At 47.3% G+C, this 16,169-nt stretch overlaps 1 protein-coding gene across 2 annotated transcripts in view; it reads left to right on the top strand.

The window, feature by feature from the left end:
- The window catches only part of EDC4 (enhancer of mRNA decapping 4), a 79,557-nt gene that overhangs the window by 5,199 nt on the left and 58,189 nt on the right, over nt 1-16,169 (top strand). For both annotated transcript variants that reach the window (XM_019505868.1, XM_019505867.1), the window contains exons 2-4: nt 7,618-7,774; nt 10,382-10,493; nt 15,036-15,135. In XM_019505868.1, coding sequence (XP_019361413.1) covers nt 7,618-7,774; nt 10,382-10,493; nt 15,036-15,135 — 369 coding nt within the window. The remainder of the gene's footprint in view (nt 1-7,617; nt 7,775-10,381; nt 10,494-15,035; nt 15,136-16,169) is intronic.

Raw genomic sequence — 16,169 nt, 5'->3', positions numbered from 1 at the left:
CGGGCTGGGGCCGGCGCTGGGGCCTCCCTGCGCCCCGCAGGACTGCTCGCTCCCTGCGCCCCGCCTGTGGCGGCCCTGCGACCCGAAGGCTGCTCGTCCCCTTGCTGGGGAGGCAGGAGCCTGTAGAGGTCCTTCCCTGCCGCCCTGGGAGGAGGACTGGGGAGGGGCTCCCCCGGGTCCAGCAGCTAGAACGTGTTCCCCGGAAGGATGCGGCTCCCTCTGTGAATTGTGGTCCGGCCCGGGTCGGCAGCCTCGACTCCCAGGCCGGTCCTGCAACTAGGCCATGCCCAAACAGTTGCTGGCTCAGAGCAGCTAACCTGGGCAGCAGGTCTGATTCCCTTCACTGGACCCAGTCATGCAGGTTCGGGAACACTTGGCATTTTTGACTTACGCTGCCCCATTATTGATGTAGCCAAAACGCAGCCTCCAGGAGGCTCCCTGTTGCCCTGTTTCAGAGGCTTAGCCCTCCAAGGCCCCTGCCCAGCTTGCAGCATTTCATCCCTGGGTGTCAGCGTGCCAGCACGGGCCTCCATGGGGAACATGTTGTGTGTCCGACCATCCTGCTGCACGTGGCAGAAAACCTCCCTGGCCAGGTCCCATGGCAGGTTTGGTCAATGTGTGTTTACATGACAAGTGACTTACTTTCAATCAAATCAAATTATAGAAGACCCCCTCGCAGGCTGCCAGCCTGGATCTTGGAGGACTGTTGGGGGTGGGGGGGGAGAGATGGGGCAAAAAGTTTTGAAATGCTGAGCTGCAGGTACTGTTTGTTCTCTATACTTCAAGCGTCCTTGGATTTATTAGCTCAGTTTGAAAGTTAAAATAAGCAGTGAAAGAAGAGTATTAAACCGTTGGTTCATCTTACTCTCAGCAGCTCTCTATAAACTTTCTCTGGCTTTGTAAGTGGCAAGGTCTACCTTGGTTTAATAGTACCTCTTACATTTCTGACGCTTTGCTACTTGACAGGGCCCTCGTGTGACTCACCCAACTGCCTTAGAAGTTTCTAACTCCATATGCAGTGGGCACATCTACACAAGATAATCCGCAGTGGACTAATTCTACTGCACATTAGCACTTCGTGGCAAAAGCTGTGCTAATGTGCAGTAGTATTAGTCTACTGCGTATTAAGCATCATGAAAAGACTATGCACTGGTGCTACTGTGCAGTAACAAAGGTTACTGTGCATTTAGTTAGTATCTCATATTTCAGGTACTAAACTTAATGCACAGTAGCAATAGCATATTACTGCACATGTAGAGGTACCCAGCATTGTCCAGTTTGCAGGCCATTTATAACACTTCCATTTTGTTGTGTAGTTATCTCCATTGTAGTTGTTCTTGAACCATACTCAAGCTTTAGTCTGTCTACCTATTTGGAAACTATTTGTCTTCCTGATCTGGGCCAAGACTCTTCTTATTCCACTACCCTGATGTGAGCATTTGCTGTTTAATCTATATACATGGGCAGTAGCAGCCCTGGCAACTTTGCTTTCCTCTTTAGTCTCATGGGCTGAATCTTCACCCCTTTGATGTAGCCATGGAGAGCAGGTTACGCTACCTGGTCCATACACAAAAGGTGAGCAGGAAATATGAGGACCGAATTAAGATTGGCTAACAGAGAATTTCCTGGTTCTCATTTTTGTCTTCACCTTTGAGAGTTTGCAGGGGAGTTTCTTTTCTTACCAGTCTGATAATGTGATTGGATTGTTAGCCCAAAGATAGTCTGAAATAGAGCCTTCATTAGAATTAACCCCTTGTATTCTGGAATGGGGAATGTGATGCCCTCTGATTCCCTTTCACTTACCTCTTTATAAGTTGTTTTCTGTAAGGTACAGTAGCTGTAAGCGAGTGCTGCTTCAGTAGCTCAGATGCCCCTGGTTCATAATCCCCATTCTGTTTTCAGGCTCTTTACTGGATTGTCTGGATGGGCCACTTAGTCTCTCTGGAATTGTCCCTCTGTTCCCATGATGGATGGTTCACTGTACCCTCTTTAGTCCTGCTTATCTGAAGAAATCTGATCCCTGTCTCAAATCTCTCTTTCTGTTTTCTCCCAAAGCAGGAACAATCATCTGCATTGCCTGCTGAGTGATCCCACTGGTCAATCATGTGTTGAGTGAATGTATTTATTTATTTACCCACAAAAGTGTTTTGTAACACATTGAAACCATTCTTTGTGGTTAGTTTAGAGTGAATTCATCTCAGCTTTTTTTGATTATTTTAAATTTCTTCTTTTTATCTTTGGTTTCTTAAGTAGGCCCAGGGTTATAGTGCCATTTTTTTAGAATCCCTCTCTCTGTTGCAACAAGTTTATAACTGCAGAACTGACTCTGCCTCTTACACTGAAACCAGGTTGATTCTGCTATCACTGTAGTGGCAAGTATCTGCTCCATCAAGGGCCTAGAGAGAGGGGCCTGGATTTTGAAAGGAAGGTACGTTCCAAAGGTTATCTAAAACTGCTTCTCTTGTTTCAGGTGGCCCGGCTGTTTCCTAAAGTATGAAGAAACTTCTGGTGGGAGCCAAGAAACTGGCTTAGGACTGTGGTTCTTCTGTCTTTCTCATCTGTCTTCCATCCTAATTATTATTCCTCCTCTCTAGGTCTTATTTTCTCTCTGTGTTCACAGACATCTCTACTTATTTCCATCTTATATCTGTTTACATCTCTGGCCTGTCTTCTCCAAAACGTTTCTACAAGTAGATGCTAGTTGCCTTACCCTGGAGTTGGATGGAAGAAATTTGCCATCTGCCAAGTAATGGTTTTGTTAGGGAAACCCTGCATGTGTCAACTGGATGTTAAGAAACTGGTAATAGAACCAGAATCTGCTTCTTTAAGGTATTCTCTAACTCCCAGAAGAGGAAGGGAGGAGGTAATCTTCCCCTTATAATCACGTTAATGTGGTTGCTGGATCCAACTTCATACTGCTTTCTCACACTTGCCTTGTTTTCAAGGAGTAGCTCTAAAAAGGTACATGGCCTCTTAAGATTTGTTTTGAACAGTCTTGTTACCTGTCTGTCTCTAATTAGCCTAATGAGCACTAGGTAGCACAGGCTTACAGCACACAAAAACAAGTGGTGTTCCTTGCACTTTCATAGATTCATAGATGTTAGGGGCTGGAAGGGACCTTACATGATTGTCATGTTCCAAGAGACTGTGGTGGGGGATACAGTCTTCAAAAAGCCAGAAGAGACCAACCTAGGGTAGAGAGACAGAACTGGCTTGCAGATTAATAGTAGGAAGTTATGATCAACAGCAGTTCAGGAAGCACTTACTAGTAAGTAACTGATGGATCATGGTTAGTGGGACTCTGCTGGGGCTGACGTTAATGTCTTTGTAAGTGGAGTAAAATGATGGGATCAAGTCACCTATAGTTGATCTTGGAGCTGGAGGGTATTGCTTGTGTAGCAGAGTTAAAAGGGAGTTGAAAGACCCCAGGCAAAGCAGAGTAAGATGAAAAGCTGTTGTTTAGGGCAGTGGTCTCCAAACTTTTTTTGATTGCGCACCCCTATCAAGTAAAAAAAAACTTGACCATGTACCCCCAAGATATGTGTAGTTATATTTGCGCGCCCCTATCTGTAAAAAATTTTTGAGCACGCACCCCCAATATATGTATATTTATATAAATATACATCTAAATAGAAGTTCTAATATTTTCTTCCCGCACCCCAGTGGATCATCTTGCGTGCCCCACTTTGGAGACCACTGGTTTAGGGTGAAGAATGCCTCTGAAGTCCTTGAATAGGGAGGTGAATTTGGGGAAGCCAGAAGGGGAAGCATTGCTGCTTCAGAGATACTACTCATAGATACTACTGAAACAAAAGCAGCTCCCAGAGCAGGCTGAGACTTGTATGTGTGGGGGTAAGCCAGTTCTCAGTAAAGGATGTTAGTGCTCTCAAAGATCGTTTCCAGTCCTTAAGTCTCTTACTCTTTGGGTTTCACCGATATACCAGTTACAAACGTAAGTCTCCCATGCACAGTGCAGGTACTGCCTTACATGCCCCTTCCAGTAAGAAACCTCTGACTTCCTAAAATTGTTTTAGGACTGTACATGTCCTTTATTATGATTGTAGTGTCTCAGAGCTCCCGCAGTCATATGTTGAACTGCACTGTTCTAGGTGGTGTGCAAATGCAGAATGAAAAGAATCCCTTGCTTTATAAAGGGACTCCCCTTGCTCTGTCAGTCAAATGCTCCTCCTTCCACAAATTCTGTCTTGATACAGGTTTTTAAAGCAGGTTTCTTTCAGCTCAGGTGGGGGTTGAGCAGCTGGTGCCTTTTCTCTGGTATCATGCCCCAGGTGAGAAGTGTTAATGTTTTCTCTTGCTCCATCTTGGCATTGAACATGATCAAGCTAGGAGTCTTTTGGCAGCTGTGTGACCACTGCTGATTACTGTGGGCATGCTATGCTGCAGAAGCCAGCAAGTTAGCTAGGAGACCTTCTGCTTCATATGTGGCCAAATCCCTTTAATTTCTTATTCAAACATTATTTGGCAACAGGCATCAGGCCAACTCCATGTGTGTCACTGACTTAGTGTAAAGCTCTACATTGTACAAGCCAGCATTACTTTATTACTTGATGGGAGAGTAGAAAGCATCCTACAAGAGGCTGTGCTATGACCCACAGGGTCCTCAGGTCCTCTGCAGGAAGGAGGAAATGTGGCGGTATCAGACTCTCTTCCTGAAGCCTTTGGAAGGCAAGTATTAGTGCAAAAAACATTGCTGTTCATTTGCCAGAGTGGCTGTCCTTTTTCTTCATGTGGATGCTTGGCCTGATTGCTGCTGCTGCAATGTGTTCAGCTCCCACTAGGGTGGAGTGAGGAACTCAGTGTCAGGTTTCATAGTTTGTAGGGTTGGAAGGGACCTGAGTAGATCATCTAGTCCGACCCCCTGCCATGGCAGGACAGAGTACTGGGGTCAAATGACCCCAGCAAGGTGTACATCCAGCCTCCTCTTAAAGACCCCCAGGGTAGGAGCCAGCACCACTTCTCTTGGAAGTTGGTTCCGGATCCTAGCCGCCCTGACTGTGAAGTAGCACCTCCTGATGTCTAGCCTAAATCTACCCTCTGCCAGCTTGTGACTGTTATTCCTGGTCACTCCTGGCAGTGCTCGGGGGAGCATTGCCATGCGGTCCGTAAGCCAACCAGCCCTGGCCCCCATCTATGCATATTGATTTTTATTTCCCCTTTCCATGAGAGTTGCATCTTTGATCTGTAGGGGTCAACAGAAGCACATTCACTGGGGGCTGAGGGAGCAAGAACTTTTCTCTTTCAAGGCATTTCTTGCTACAGCAGAAGGTCAAGCCTGTGCTGCACAGGATAGTCTTCTGATGGAGCCACCCATTTTCAGATGAATAAAACCAGCCAGAATTGCTTCGCTTTCATGCTGCTGTTGGGGAAGCACATGGTTCAGGATCAGTGCAATGGAAACTGTCCTTATCCTATAGTAATGGGTTCAGTGCTCATCCCACAATAATGGGTTTTGCCTTTGGTGACTGGTAGTCTCTTCCTAGTGGATGAGTGCAGTTGCTGTCTGTTCATTAGCTTCAGGCTTTGGCCTGCTAGTGACGTGCCTAGGTAGCATCTTAATTGGGATATCCTGGTTCTCTCCTTGCATGCTAAATAGGCATGTTAACTGATTTAGCTCCTTTTCTTAAAAGGAATCATAAATCTTCTAGAGAATGAGTAATAGCAGTTACTGCTGCTGATAGCAGCTTTAGCTGCATTCCCTGCTGACTTAAAGCAATTAACTATCCTGTTTTGTACCTGAAACCTTGTCTGGCTTTCAGAGGATTTGTTCTGTTTTGTTTTTTTGCAGGCAGAGTTATATTTGGGTTTCTTGAACTTGCCAATAGCATAGGCGCATTAACCTTCTGGTCACAATCGCAGCCATTTCACAAGACCTTGCAAGCAGTTGTTTCTAGGGCAACAAGAAATCAAGTTTCAGTTTTCTGGACTGATGAAAATTTCACAACCATAGTAAAGAAATTGTGCTGAGAGATGTGATTTCCTGTTATGTAAAGTGCTGCTTGAGTGCAGTGAGTTTTGGTTCTCGTTTCTGTTTGAGATCCATTGTCTTCGGCATGGAAATGTCTCTGATACCTTTTAACATCAATCTCCTTTGGAAAGCTGCTAGCAGACATGGTAATTAAGTTCCAGCGGGTGAATGGGGTTCAATGATTTGAAGGGCAAGAATCCCAGGAACAGGATTCCAGAGTAGGGGATAGAATATATATCCATGGTTGAAACACAGATGCCAGTCATGTTATTGAGAAGCTTGCACCATTGCAGGTGCAGTACAATCCTTATGGCTAGTGAACACAAAAAAATAATGGAGAACTCTGGCAGGCCCATTGCCACCTGGTCAGGCCGCAGCTGGAGTACTGCGTCCAGTTCTGGGCGCTGCACTTCAGGAGGGATGTGGACAACATGGAGAGGGTCCAGAGGAGGGCCACTTGCATGATCAGGGGGCAGCAGGGCAGGCCCTACGAGGAGAGGAACCTGTTCAGCCTCCACAAGGGGGTGGGTGGGAATCTAGTGGCCGTTTACAAACTAGTCAGAGGAGACCGGCAGGCATTGGGGGAGTCCGTGTTCCCCCGAGCACTACCAGGAGTGACTAGAAATAGCAGTCGCAAGCTGGCAGAGGGTAGATTCAGGTTAGACATCAGGAGGCGCTACTTCATGGTCAGGGCGGCTAGGATCTGGAACCATCTTCCAAGAGAAGTGGTGCTGGCTCCTACCCTGGGGGTCTTTAAGAGGAGGCTGGATGAACACCTCGCCGGGGTTGTTTGACCCCAGTACTCTTTCCTGGCATGGCAGGGGGTCAGACTTGATGATCTGCTCAGGTCTCTTCTGACCCTACCTACTATGAAACCTTTGCTCTGGTACACCAGGTGTGTATATATTACTTCAGACATAGTGTTCCTGCATATGTTTAGTAAATTGGACCAGATGACCCTCGAGAATCCTTTCTAACCCAATGATTCTGTGTGCTTACTAGTTAATGTACATGCACACAGCCACAGTAACTGCATTCACGTACAGTACTAGATCCACAGCAGTGTACTTGCAACCCAGATTTTCAGAATTTGGTTGTGTAAGTAGGAATCAAACTTGGGCAGCTGATTTTGGATAGGTTCGTTCATATGTGCTGTTTCAGACTGTCTGCAGACTTGAAGAATTTGCCACCCCCAGAGTTAGCTGCCTCCCTTTTAGAAGGTTTCTTCTTTGGCCATAAGGACTAAAAAGCTCAGTGTCTGAAAAGTGTTTTGTTCTGAAGCTGGATGAGTGGCTCAGGCTGCCTAGTCCTGGCCTGCAGGTCAGGTGGTGATGCCACTAATTTGGGTTGTTCAATTCTTAAATAGGGATTTCCTGTTCATGTCTGTTGCCTTCTCTTTGTTTCTTTCCTGAGAAGAGTTAGTCTGATGGAGGAAAAGCTATAGCTCCACACCTACCCACAGAGATGCTTGTTACTGTGGGTTCATTTTCTCCTACCTCACCTGGACAGGTCAGCATATTCCCAATAAGGTGGTGAAACCTAAGGAGATCATCCAGGTAAAAGGTATTTTGCACTGTACTGCATCACTTCTAAGGCTGACTCTTGTGCATGCTGTTTATGTTTGTCTTTAGGTTCAGTGAATGAAAATCAGCGACCATCCAATTCATACAATGGGGACCTGAACGGGCTGCTGGTGCCAGACCCCATCACAGCTGGAGATGGAGCTTCATTGGCTAAGCCAATGCACCGCAGTGTTCCTCTGGGAACCCTGCAGGAGAAGCAAGTCATGTAAGTTGTTCACCATTAGTCATTTCTAATATGTGGAAATGCCCAGAAGACCAGTCTGATACAGCTCAATTAGTTTATTGATTAAGCCTGTGAAGGCTGTTAGCAATCCTTAGCCTGTGGTACTGCTGCAGAAACTAAAATGGAGCAAGCTCAGCATTTTGGTTAATGCACCTCCAGTTTTAATCCACATATAACTATAGAATTCAGCAAACCTCCATTTGCTTTTACCTCAACCAGTAAGAATCCCGAAGCCTCATGCATACACTTTCTTAAGGATATATGGCAGTTCTTAAAAATTCTAATATTATAAAAGCCTTAGTCTGTCTGTCCATAACGCTTTATTCATACTCTGATTGGTTGCCTCGGCACATGGTGGAGCACCGTGGAGACAGCGGAGACTGAGGGGCCAGAGCAGGGGGGGGCCAGGCCAGCTCTGCTGGCTTTGCCCCCTGCTGCTCTGCTCCTTGGAGGCAGAGGGGGATGACAGGGAGTGTAGCGCTGCCATGACAGGGCGCACATCGGGGGGAGGGGGGGGAGTGAGGCCGGTGATGCTGGCCTCGCCCCCTCCCCGCCTGTGCCTTGGAGCCAGGGGCTGGGGCACTCCCCCTTCCAACAACAGCCTGCGGAGGAAGGCAGGGTGTGGGGAGAGCGGGAAGAGGGGGGGAGTTTGACTGGTGGCTGCACCCCACCGCAGCCACCACCGCTCTGGGCCTTGGCGGCCCTGGCCCTGGCCTGGAGCAGCAGGGGGGAGGTGAGGAGCAGCTCCAGCCCAAAGCAGCCAGGGGGGAGGGCAGAGTGGCCCAGGCTCTGGCCCTGGCCTGAAGCGTTGAGGGGGGAGGAGGACAATGGCCTCAGCCCTGGCCCAAAGTGGCAGAGGGGAAAGTAGGGAGCGGCCATGACCCGAGGCAGGGTTAAGCGGGGAGGGAGCTGGACACAGTCCTCTGTCCCTGCCATCCCCACACCCCATCATTCTTGATGGGCATTTTGCTAGCGGAAGCATAAAAGTGCAAGATTCATCATGCTTGTCTGGTACAAAAGAAAAAAACCCAATTATAACAAATATTTTGAAAACAATGTGTTTGACTATTGGAAGATTTCATATCATGATTTAGTATAGTGCAATAAACAACATCTTTATACATGTCTGAGTTAAATAGATACCCAAACATATACCATGCTTAACATAACAGCCTAAAGATAATATAGCTTTAGCTAACAGCATTTTGCAGGGATGCCTGAGAACAAGTGGGAAGCTCTGTCAAATCTTGGTTCTGGTGAGACTGATATAATGAGAAGCTGTGAAAGTACAGTTTGAATTTTACAGCAATTCAGCAAAAATATTTTTCACTTCGAAAGGCCAGTGCCTACATTTATATTGGATTGTGAGGAATATCTCTGAGGCAGATATGACTGTAAAGAGCCCTAGGTCCGATGTGCAGCATCTCTGCTGTTCAAGGATTAAGGAGCCTTGGTGGAACTGTGTAAGAGAGGGGGAAGCAGCTCTGAAATTAAAAAAAAAAAAAAAGATATTCTGCAAATTGAGATTTGAAAAAAAAAATCAGCAGAGCTAAGGATGCGTATAGCAGCAGGTACTGCAATTCATATGCGTTGGTAGAGCTGTATATGGAAACTTGTGTACACTGCAGTTCACCTATCCCCATACTTCTGTCACTTCAAGTAATGTTTGTGCTGCATGTTATAGAGCAATGTAGAGATGCCTGATTTAGCCTGGTCATAGGAAGCAGTCTAGCTGAGATAGTGTAGAGCTTCACATGTGCTCATTTCTCAAGTGGGAAAATGAACATGCATGGAGCTCTGTGCCGTTATAACTGGACTGCTTTCAGGTCTTTGGTTAGGTCTGATTTCTCTTGCACCATGCTATGGAGTGTAGACATGCCCTATACATTCCGTAGGCAGTTCGTCTTCAGGTAGCACCTAGCAGAAGAACTGATCCCAAGGTAAGTTACTACCCTGCTGAGTGGTATACATAATTAGGTGTGCCTTTGACACTATACAAAGGTTTGGCGGTGACACTGCAGGTAACGTTTTTACTTACTTTCTATCACAAGGCATGAGTGATGACATAGCAACCCAGGTATTACTGTATAGGATTAGAGCACTGATCTATTCAGTCCAATCCTCTTTGTCTTTGCGTGACTGCTCTTCTCTGCATTAAGCTAGTCGTATGAAGATGCCTGCAATTTGGCTTCTCTGAAGATCACTTGTTTAGCATGTTCCTGAGAGGTGCTACTGGGGGAAGTGCTTAACAGCGAGTTTCACTTATTCCAGTGACAGCATATGTTTGGTCTTAGACCAGCTGCATTTTTTTGGTGGTATTTGGACTGTGGCCCAGAACAACTGTGAGGAATCTTACAACTTGAAGGCAGAAGGGTGGATAACTTGGGCGTGAGAAACCTTTGAGAGATTTTAAGCTGAAGAAACTAGACCTTTCTGCGTGGTATACTAATGTTGAATTTGGACATAGAAGAGTAACACAAGTATCACTGAGTTGCAGTTTAAATCTGTTTCCCATGACACTTGTGCAGTGTCACTCTCTTCACTCAAGAAGGCTGATGTGTGACTTTAACTCTTTATTTTTCTTCAAAGCTGCCTTTCTGGAGATGATGGCTCTACCTGCCTCGTGATATCAGCGAAAGATGTGGAGATAGTAGCCAGTAGTGATTCTAGCATCACCAGTAAGGCCAGAGGGAGCAACAAGGTAAAGGGGAAGTGTGCCTCTGTCTGGTCAATCTAAGCCAGTGATTCTTGACTAGGGTGCTGTGAGATCCTGTTAGCCAGGGGTGGACACAATACAGTCCATGGGCCAGATCTGGATCACCAACTGATTGATCTGGCCCGTGGGACAACAGCCACCAATTTACAGGATCTGGTCCACCCACCGGTGGCTCCAACCACCATGTGCAGACAAGTGGGCTAGACTATTTCCACTGTACCAGGTGGGTAGGCAAGACTGTTTCCACCACAGCAGCATCACTTCCACCACAGCAGCATCACTTGTGGACCTCGGTGGACACCCCCAATCTTCACCTCCACAGCTGTTGCCTGTGCCCACCTGGGGCTGCTTATGTTATGCCAGGCAGGTGGTGGTGTACTCAGTAGACACAGCCGGCAGGTTCCAAGTTGGGAATGGGGATCAGGGCATGCTGCAGCTCTGGGCAGGTGTGGGGAGAGACAGAGGGTGAGAGAGAGGGGATCAGGGTGTACTACAGCTCTAGGGCAGGGGAGAGTGGAGGAAGGGAAGAGAATTGGCCTGCAAGAGGACACTAAAACTCATTAAGCGGCCCTCCAGTCAAAATAAGTGCCCACCACTGCTTTTAGGGATGCCGTGCAACATTAGCGCTGTTGGGTATGCAAAGACTTGCACATGATTCACAAGATAAACCAGAGATTTCAAATAGGAATCCATTGTGTCAAAAATATTTGGACATGTAATCTTTTGAGTTCTCTGAAACCAGAGAATTGCTCTGTTGTTTTTCTGTAGTCATAAAGTCTCAGCGAAAGCTGAGAGCTGGCATTTTGCGAAGGTTTTGCTTGAGTCTAAAAAGTTTGAGAACCACAGGTCTAAGCCCTTCACTGTAACACCCAAGTACCTCTTAAGGTTTTAAAAATGAAAATAACTGCTTCCTTCCCAGTTTGTCAAAGGGTAACATCTTCCTTAATTATGGGGGAGGGGGAGTGTTTGAGGAACCTATTGAGAGAAAGGTGAATCAGAGATGGATTTTGGGCATGTAACTAATTTTTTTGCAGCAGTGAGCTCCATGGTCTAGGACAGTGGTTTTTAACCCCTAGGGGTCCTCAGACTATATCTAAGTGATCTGCAAAAGATGACTGTAATCAATTAAAAGTATATGACTACCCATACTTACAATTCAAAGGGGTCTGCACCTCTATTCAAAATTTACAAAGGGGTTCATGCCCCCATGCAAAAGTTTTTAAGGGTCTGCAAATGAAAAAAAGTTGAAAACCACTGGTCTAGGTGCAGCTTCTGTGAAAATTCCCTTCCCTGTGCTTCGTGTTAGTCAGTGGTTTCCTTGCTCCAAAGGGAGGTCATGGCCGTGAAGGGAGAAGTGACCTAAGCTGTAGGTCTGACCAGGTCCACTGAGGGCTCTGGTTAGCAGCATAGTTATGCAGAAGTAGGGCTGGAAAGGACCTTGAGAGGTCATCTAGTCCAGCCCCTTGCCTGAGGCTGGATCATCCCAATCTAAATCATCATATACAAATCCATTGTCTAGCTACTTAGCAAAATTATGCTATCAACCCTGACACAAGACAACACATAACACCCTAACCTGCTATAGGTAAAGCAACAGCACAGTGCTGTTAAGTAGCTTCTATGCTGAACAGGGAACAGAGCGCCAGATGTGTTCAACTTAAATCACTCTGCAGATGAGTTGTTATATTTTGACCCAATTGGAATTTTTCCAGAGCTTGTGGCTACATTCCTAAATAGGAGTTGGAGATTTATTTTTAGTATTAATTGTAGAGGTTGATGGCCATAAAAGTGTGGATCACTATTTTACCCCTGTTTGGCAGCGTGGTCTGCTGGGCAGCCACAGATGGAAAGCATGGTACTTTGCTATTTTGATATTCATAGTACTTTTCAGTTCCTTTCTCTGCATCTACCACAGGGACAACCTTTAGTACATTAGGCCAGGCCTCCGTCTCAATTGCTCCCAGATTCCCTACTGGCAGTATTTAAATGTAGGTCAGTTGCCTCATGCCATAGACCAAATAGGCACTTTTATCTCAAATACCCTTTCCATTGACTGTTGCTGGAGTCCTAGACTTCCCTTCAGTTTCTTTGTTAGCATTGTCCCATGGTAGATGAGCCAGTAGTATTATTCAGCAGTACCTGATAGTACCTTTTTTACCTGAATCTAAGATTACATTGAATTTAAGAGGACCCCCCAATATTTAGATTCAATACATGGACAATTATAAATATAAGAACATCAGAAGTTCCACAGTGAGTCAGACCAATGGTCTATCTAGCCCAGTATTTTGTCTCCATTCATGAGTGGCAGAAGTGGATGCTGGAGGAGAGCACTGAATCAGATATCTCTAGAATGATGCATCTCCTTTTCAAAACCTTCCCTAGTGTCTACCATGTGTTGGGTTAGAGATGCCAGAGAAGACACCGCCAACCATTCTGTTCAATACTCATTAATACCCACCACCACCTGTGGCAGTTAATTCCACAAGTTAACTACACATCGCTTTAGGTATTTTCTATTATTAGTATTAAACATGTCACTTACTAATTTCAGTAGGTATCCCCCCTACTTCTAGTATTCTGGGACTTGGAATCTAATTAATAGACATTCATCTTAAATTCATCCCCCCGCACGCTACTGCTGTGGAAAGTAGTGGTGGGGGAGGGGGCAAGGAGTAGACCCTTGCCCCTGCTCCCCTGCCTCTTGTCTCCCCCAACATGCCTGTGTCTGCCACCCTATCATGTGTCCTCTCTGCCCCTTTGTGCTTGTGCCTGGCTGCCACTTCTTCCTTGTGTGCCACCCTTCCTTACCTTCTGCTGCAGCTCTGTTCTCTGGGCAGCAGATGTATGACCCTGACCCAAACCCCAGCCCAGCTGGGCCAGGGAGAAGTGGAGGTAGCTCCCAGCTAGGCAAGGTTGGGACTGGAGGACTGGAGCCACAGCAGAAAGTAAGATGGGGGAGGGGAGCAGGGGGTGAGAAGGGCAGACATAGGCATGGAGTGGGGGCAAGGAATAGGGAGGCAGGGTGCAGGGTCCCCCACCCCTGCCATAGTCTCCCCTGTGCTCCCCACAACTGCATACCCCCTCCCCTCCCAAGTGAGTCATTCTGGCTTGGGGCAACTGGCAACTAGGGGTGCACTGATAGAGATTTTTGTGGCCAATGCGGATAACTAATTTTTCAACTGATAGCAATCTGATTTCCAATACCCATGCTTTCCGTGGCATCATGGACAGCTGCCTCCAGCTGGTAAGTCTGGTTTGCTGGAAGGGGAGATCAGATCAAGGCCTTCGCGGTGAGGGAGGGTGTGGGGTTGGGGCAAGTGCTGCCCAGCTGCGGCAGGGTGGCCATGGCACAGAGTCGCAGTTCAGCAGGGGGATGCGGGGAGGGGGAGGGTGGCTCTCGCTGCTGTGTGCCACTTGGCCAGGCGCCACTATTCTGGCAGCTTGTCTGGCGCTTGCCTGCTCGTCTGGCAGCTCCCACTGCTGCTTGTGCCACTCATCCAAGAGGACAGGGCAGGGGGTGCCCCCAGATCTGTGTGGGGCTGGTTGGGGCCGGGGCTGCACCAAGCTCTTTCTGGCAGGGCAGGGCGGGGCTGTGCTGGGAAGGGGCTACAGGGGGAGGGGGTGCTGCCCCCACAAACTTACTGTAGTCCCTTCCTGGTGCAGCCCTGCCCCACCAGGATGAGCTTGGCACAGCCCTGGGCCCAGCCTACCCCACATAAATCCGGGGCACACTCCCCTCCCAGATGAGTGGCAGGAGCTGCCAGATGAGCCACTGGACCAGTGGCTCCTGGCTGAGTGGTGCACAGCGGCGGGAGCTGCCCCTTGCCACCTGGATGAGCTGCGGCTCCATGCCGCGCCTGTCCTGCCCTGGCTGGGCAGCTCTTGCCCACCCCGTGCCCCAGTCCAGCCCCATTCCTCCCTCACCACAGGGTCCTTGATCTGTCCCCCCAGTACCTTTCCTCCCCACTCCCCTTCCACCTCATCAGACTTACCAACTGGAGGCAGCTCTCCAAGCTGCAGGGCTGTGCTCCTCGCCGCCTGTGCTGCACTGTGGCTGCTTGCATGCACAGGCCATTTATTGGCCTAATTATTGGCCTGATATGGTCAATTTCTGATATAGTAAATTTTCTTTATATTGGTGCCTATCCAATATTGGACTGATGTATCGGTGCACCTCTATTGGCAACTTGGCTGTTGCTTCAGCCCCAAGCCTGAGGCCAAAGCCAGAGTTGCTGCCTGCCCCAGTCTGGTACTCGTATATAAGATGAGGTCTTCCCCATCCCCCATGCTGTATTTGAGTAAATATGATAACTCTTGTTTGCAATGCATAGCCTCAGGAGCATGGCTGCTTTGGGCTCTCTAAAAGTCTCTATTTAGGCTACACTCTTCTGGATTCACTCTGAAATTTCCTTATGAAATGGCCATTTGGTTTCTGCAGTGCTGCCTCTTTCCCACTGAAGGGTGTTTGTTCAGCCCTTCTTTTTTCATTTTTCTCCAGGTTATGTGTTTCTTTCTTCCACACAGGTAAAAATCCAACCAGTTGCCAGATACGACTGGGAGCAGAAATACTACTATGGAAACCTGATAGCAGTCTCAAACTCTTACCTGGCATATGCCATCCGAGGTGAGGCACCCTTCTGTTGTTTTGTAGGTTTTGTCTGTGCTGGGTTCCTCTTGTGTTTCAGTTGTTATTAGGGCAAATACTTTCAACTTTCTTTGGGACATCCCATGTCTCATGCTCATGTTAGGGATGATTAAGTTAGGTAGACTTGGAAGTAGGTGTAGGGGCTGGCGTTAAAAGAAGGGGTTGGTAGGTTGGAGTGGAAGAGTAGAATACAACTATTGAAGAGAAAGCATCTAACTCCAGTGGGAAAGGTTGAATATAGTGGGAGCAGTAATGGTGAAGAGCAGGCCTTTGAGAGAAAGAGAGCAGCAGAACCAGGGAATGAAAGAGATGATGGAATGGGGCTTGCAGAATACCTCACTGAATCTACAGGATTCAGTCAGATTTGGGAATAAATATTTTAGAGGCTGGGCATTGAGAAGCTACCATGAAGAGAAATAAGGCATGTTTGCAGCTGGGGGTGCCTTGTCCTCGGAGTCACTCTCGCCAGACTCTGCTACCCCCTGTTTGCTCTGCAAGTGGGGTTGTTTGAAATGATGCTTTGATAAGGCAGTCAGGGACCACTTTGTGTTGGAGCTGGGATTCCATAGGGACCTGGTTCCATCCTATTGAGAGTTCATCTGTCCTCTAGAGTTAATGTTTCTATCGAAAACAAACCTAGTCTCCATGGATAAGCACAAAAATAGGCCCTGAGTAACAAGAGAGTGCAAAACTATTTAAAACTGATTTATTTGCATATGTTAAGAGCAGTTGTGGGGTTAAAAGAAGCTTCAGAAGAGATGAAGCAAGTACAGAGCAGAATGCTCCCTTTGGAGCAAGAAGCTGATGCACCTTGTTAATAAAGCTCAAGTTGTCCAGCATGAATGCAATGAGTTTTTGGACACACTTGATCATCTGCAGTGGCCCTTCTTTCTCTTGCCTCACCAGAGGTCTCTGAGAGGTTCCCTTCATGCTGTCCCTCTCTAACACCTAGCACTCTCCCTCTACAGCAGTGGTTTCCAACATGGTGCTTGTTGGCGCCATGGTGCCCCCCC

The sequence above is a fragment of the Gavialis gangeticus genome, unplaced genomic scaffold (genome assembly GCF_001723915.1).
Source record: "Gavialis gangeticus isolate Ggan-Ray unplaced genomic scaffold, GavGan_comp1, whole genome shotgun sequence".
NCBI lineage: Eukaryota > Metazoa > Chordata > Crocodylia > Gavialidae > Gavialis > Gavialis gangeticus.
The sequence above is the reverse complement of the archived record's forward strand: the minus strand, read 5'-3'. Positions and strand labels throughout refer to the sequence as shown.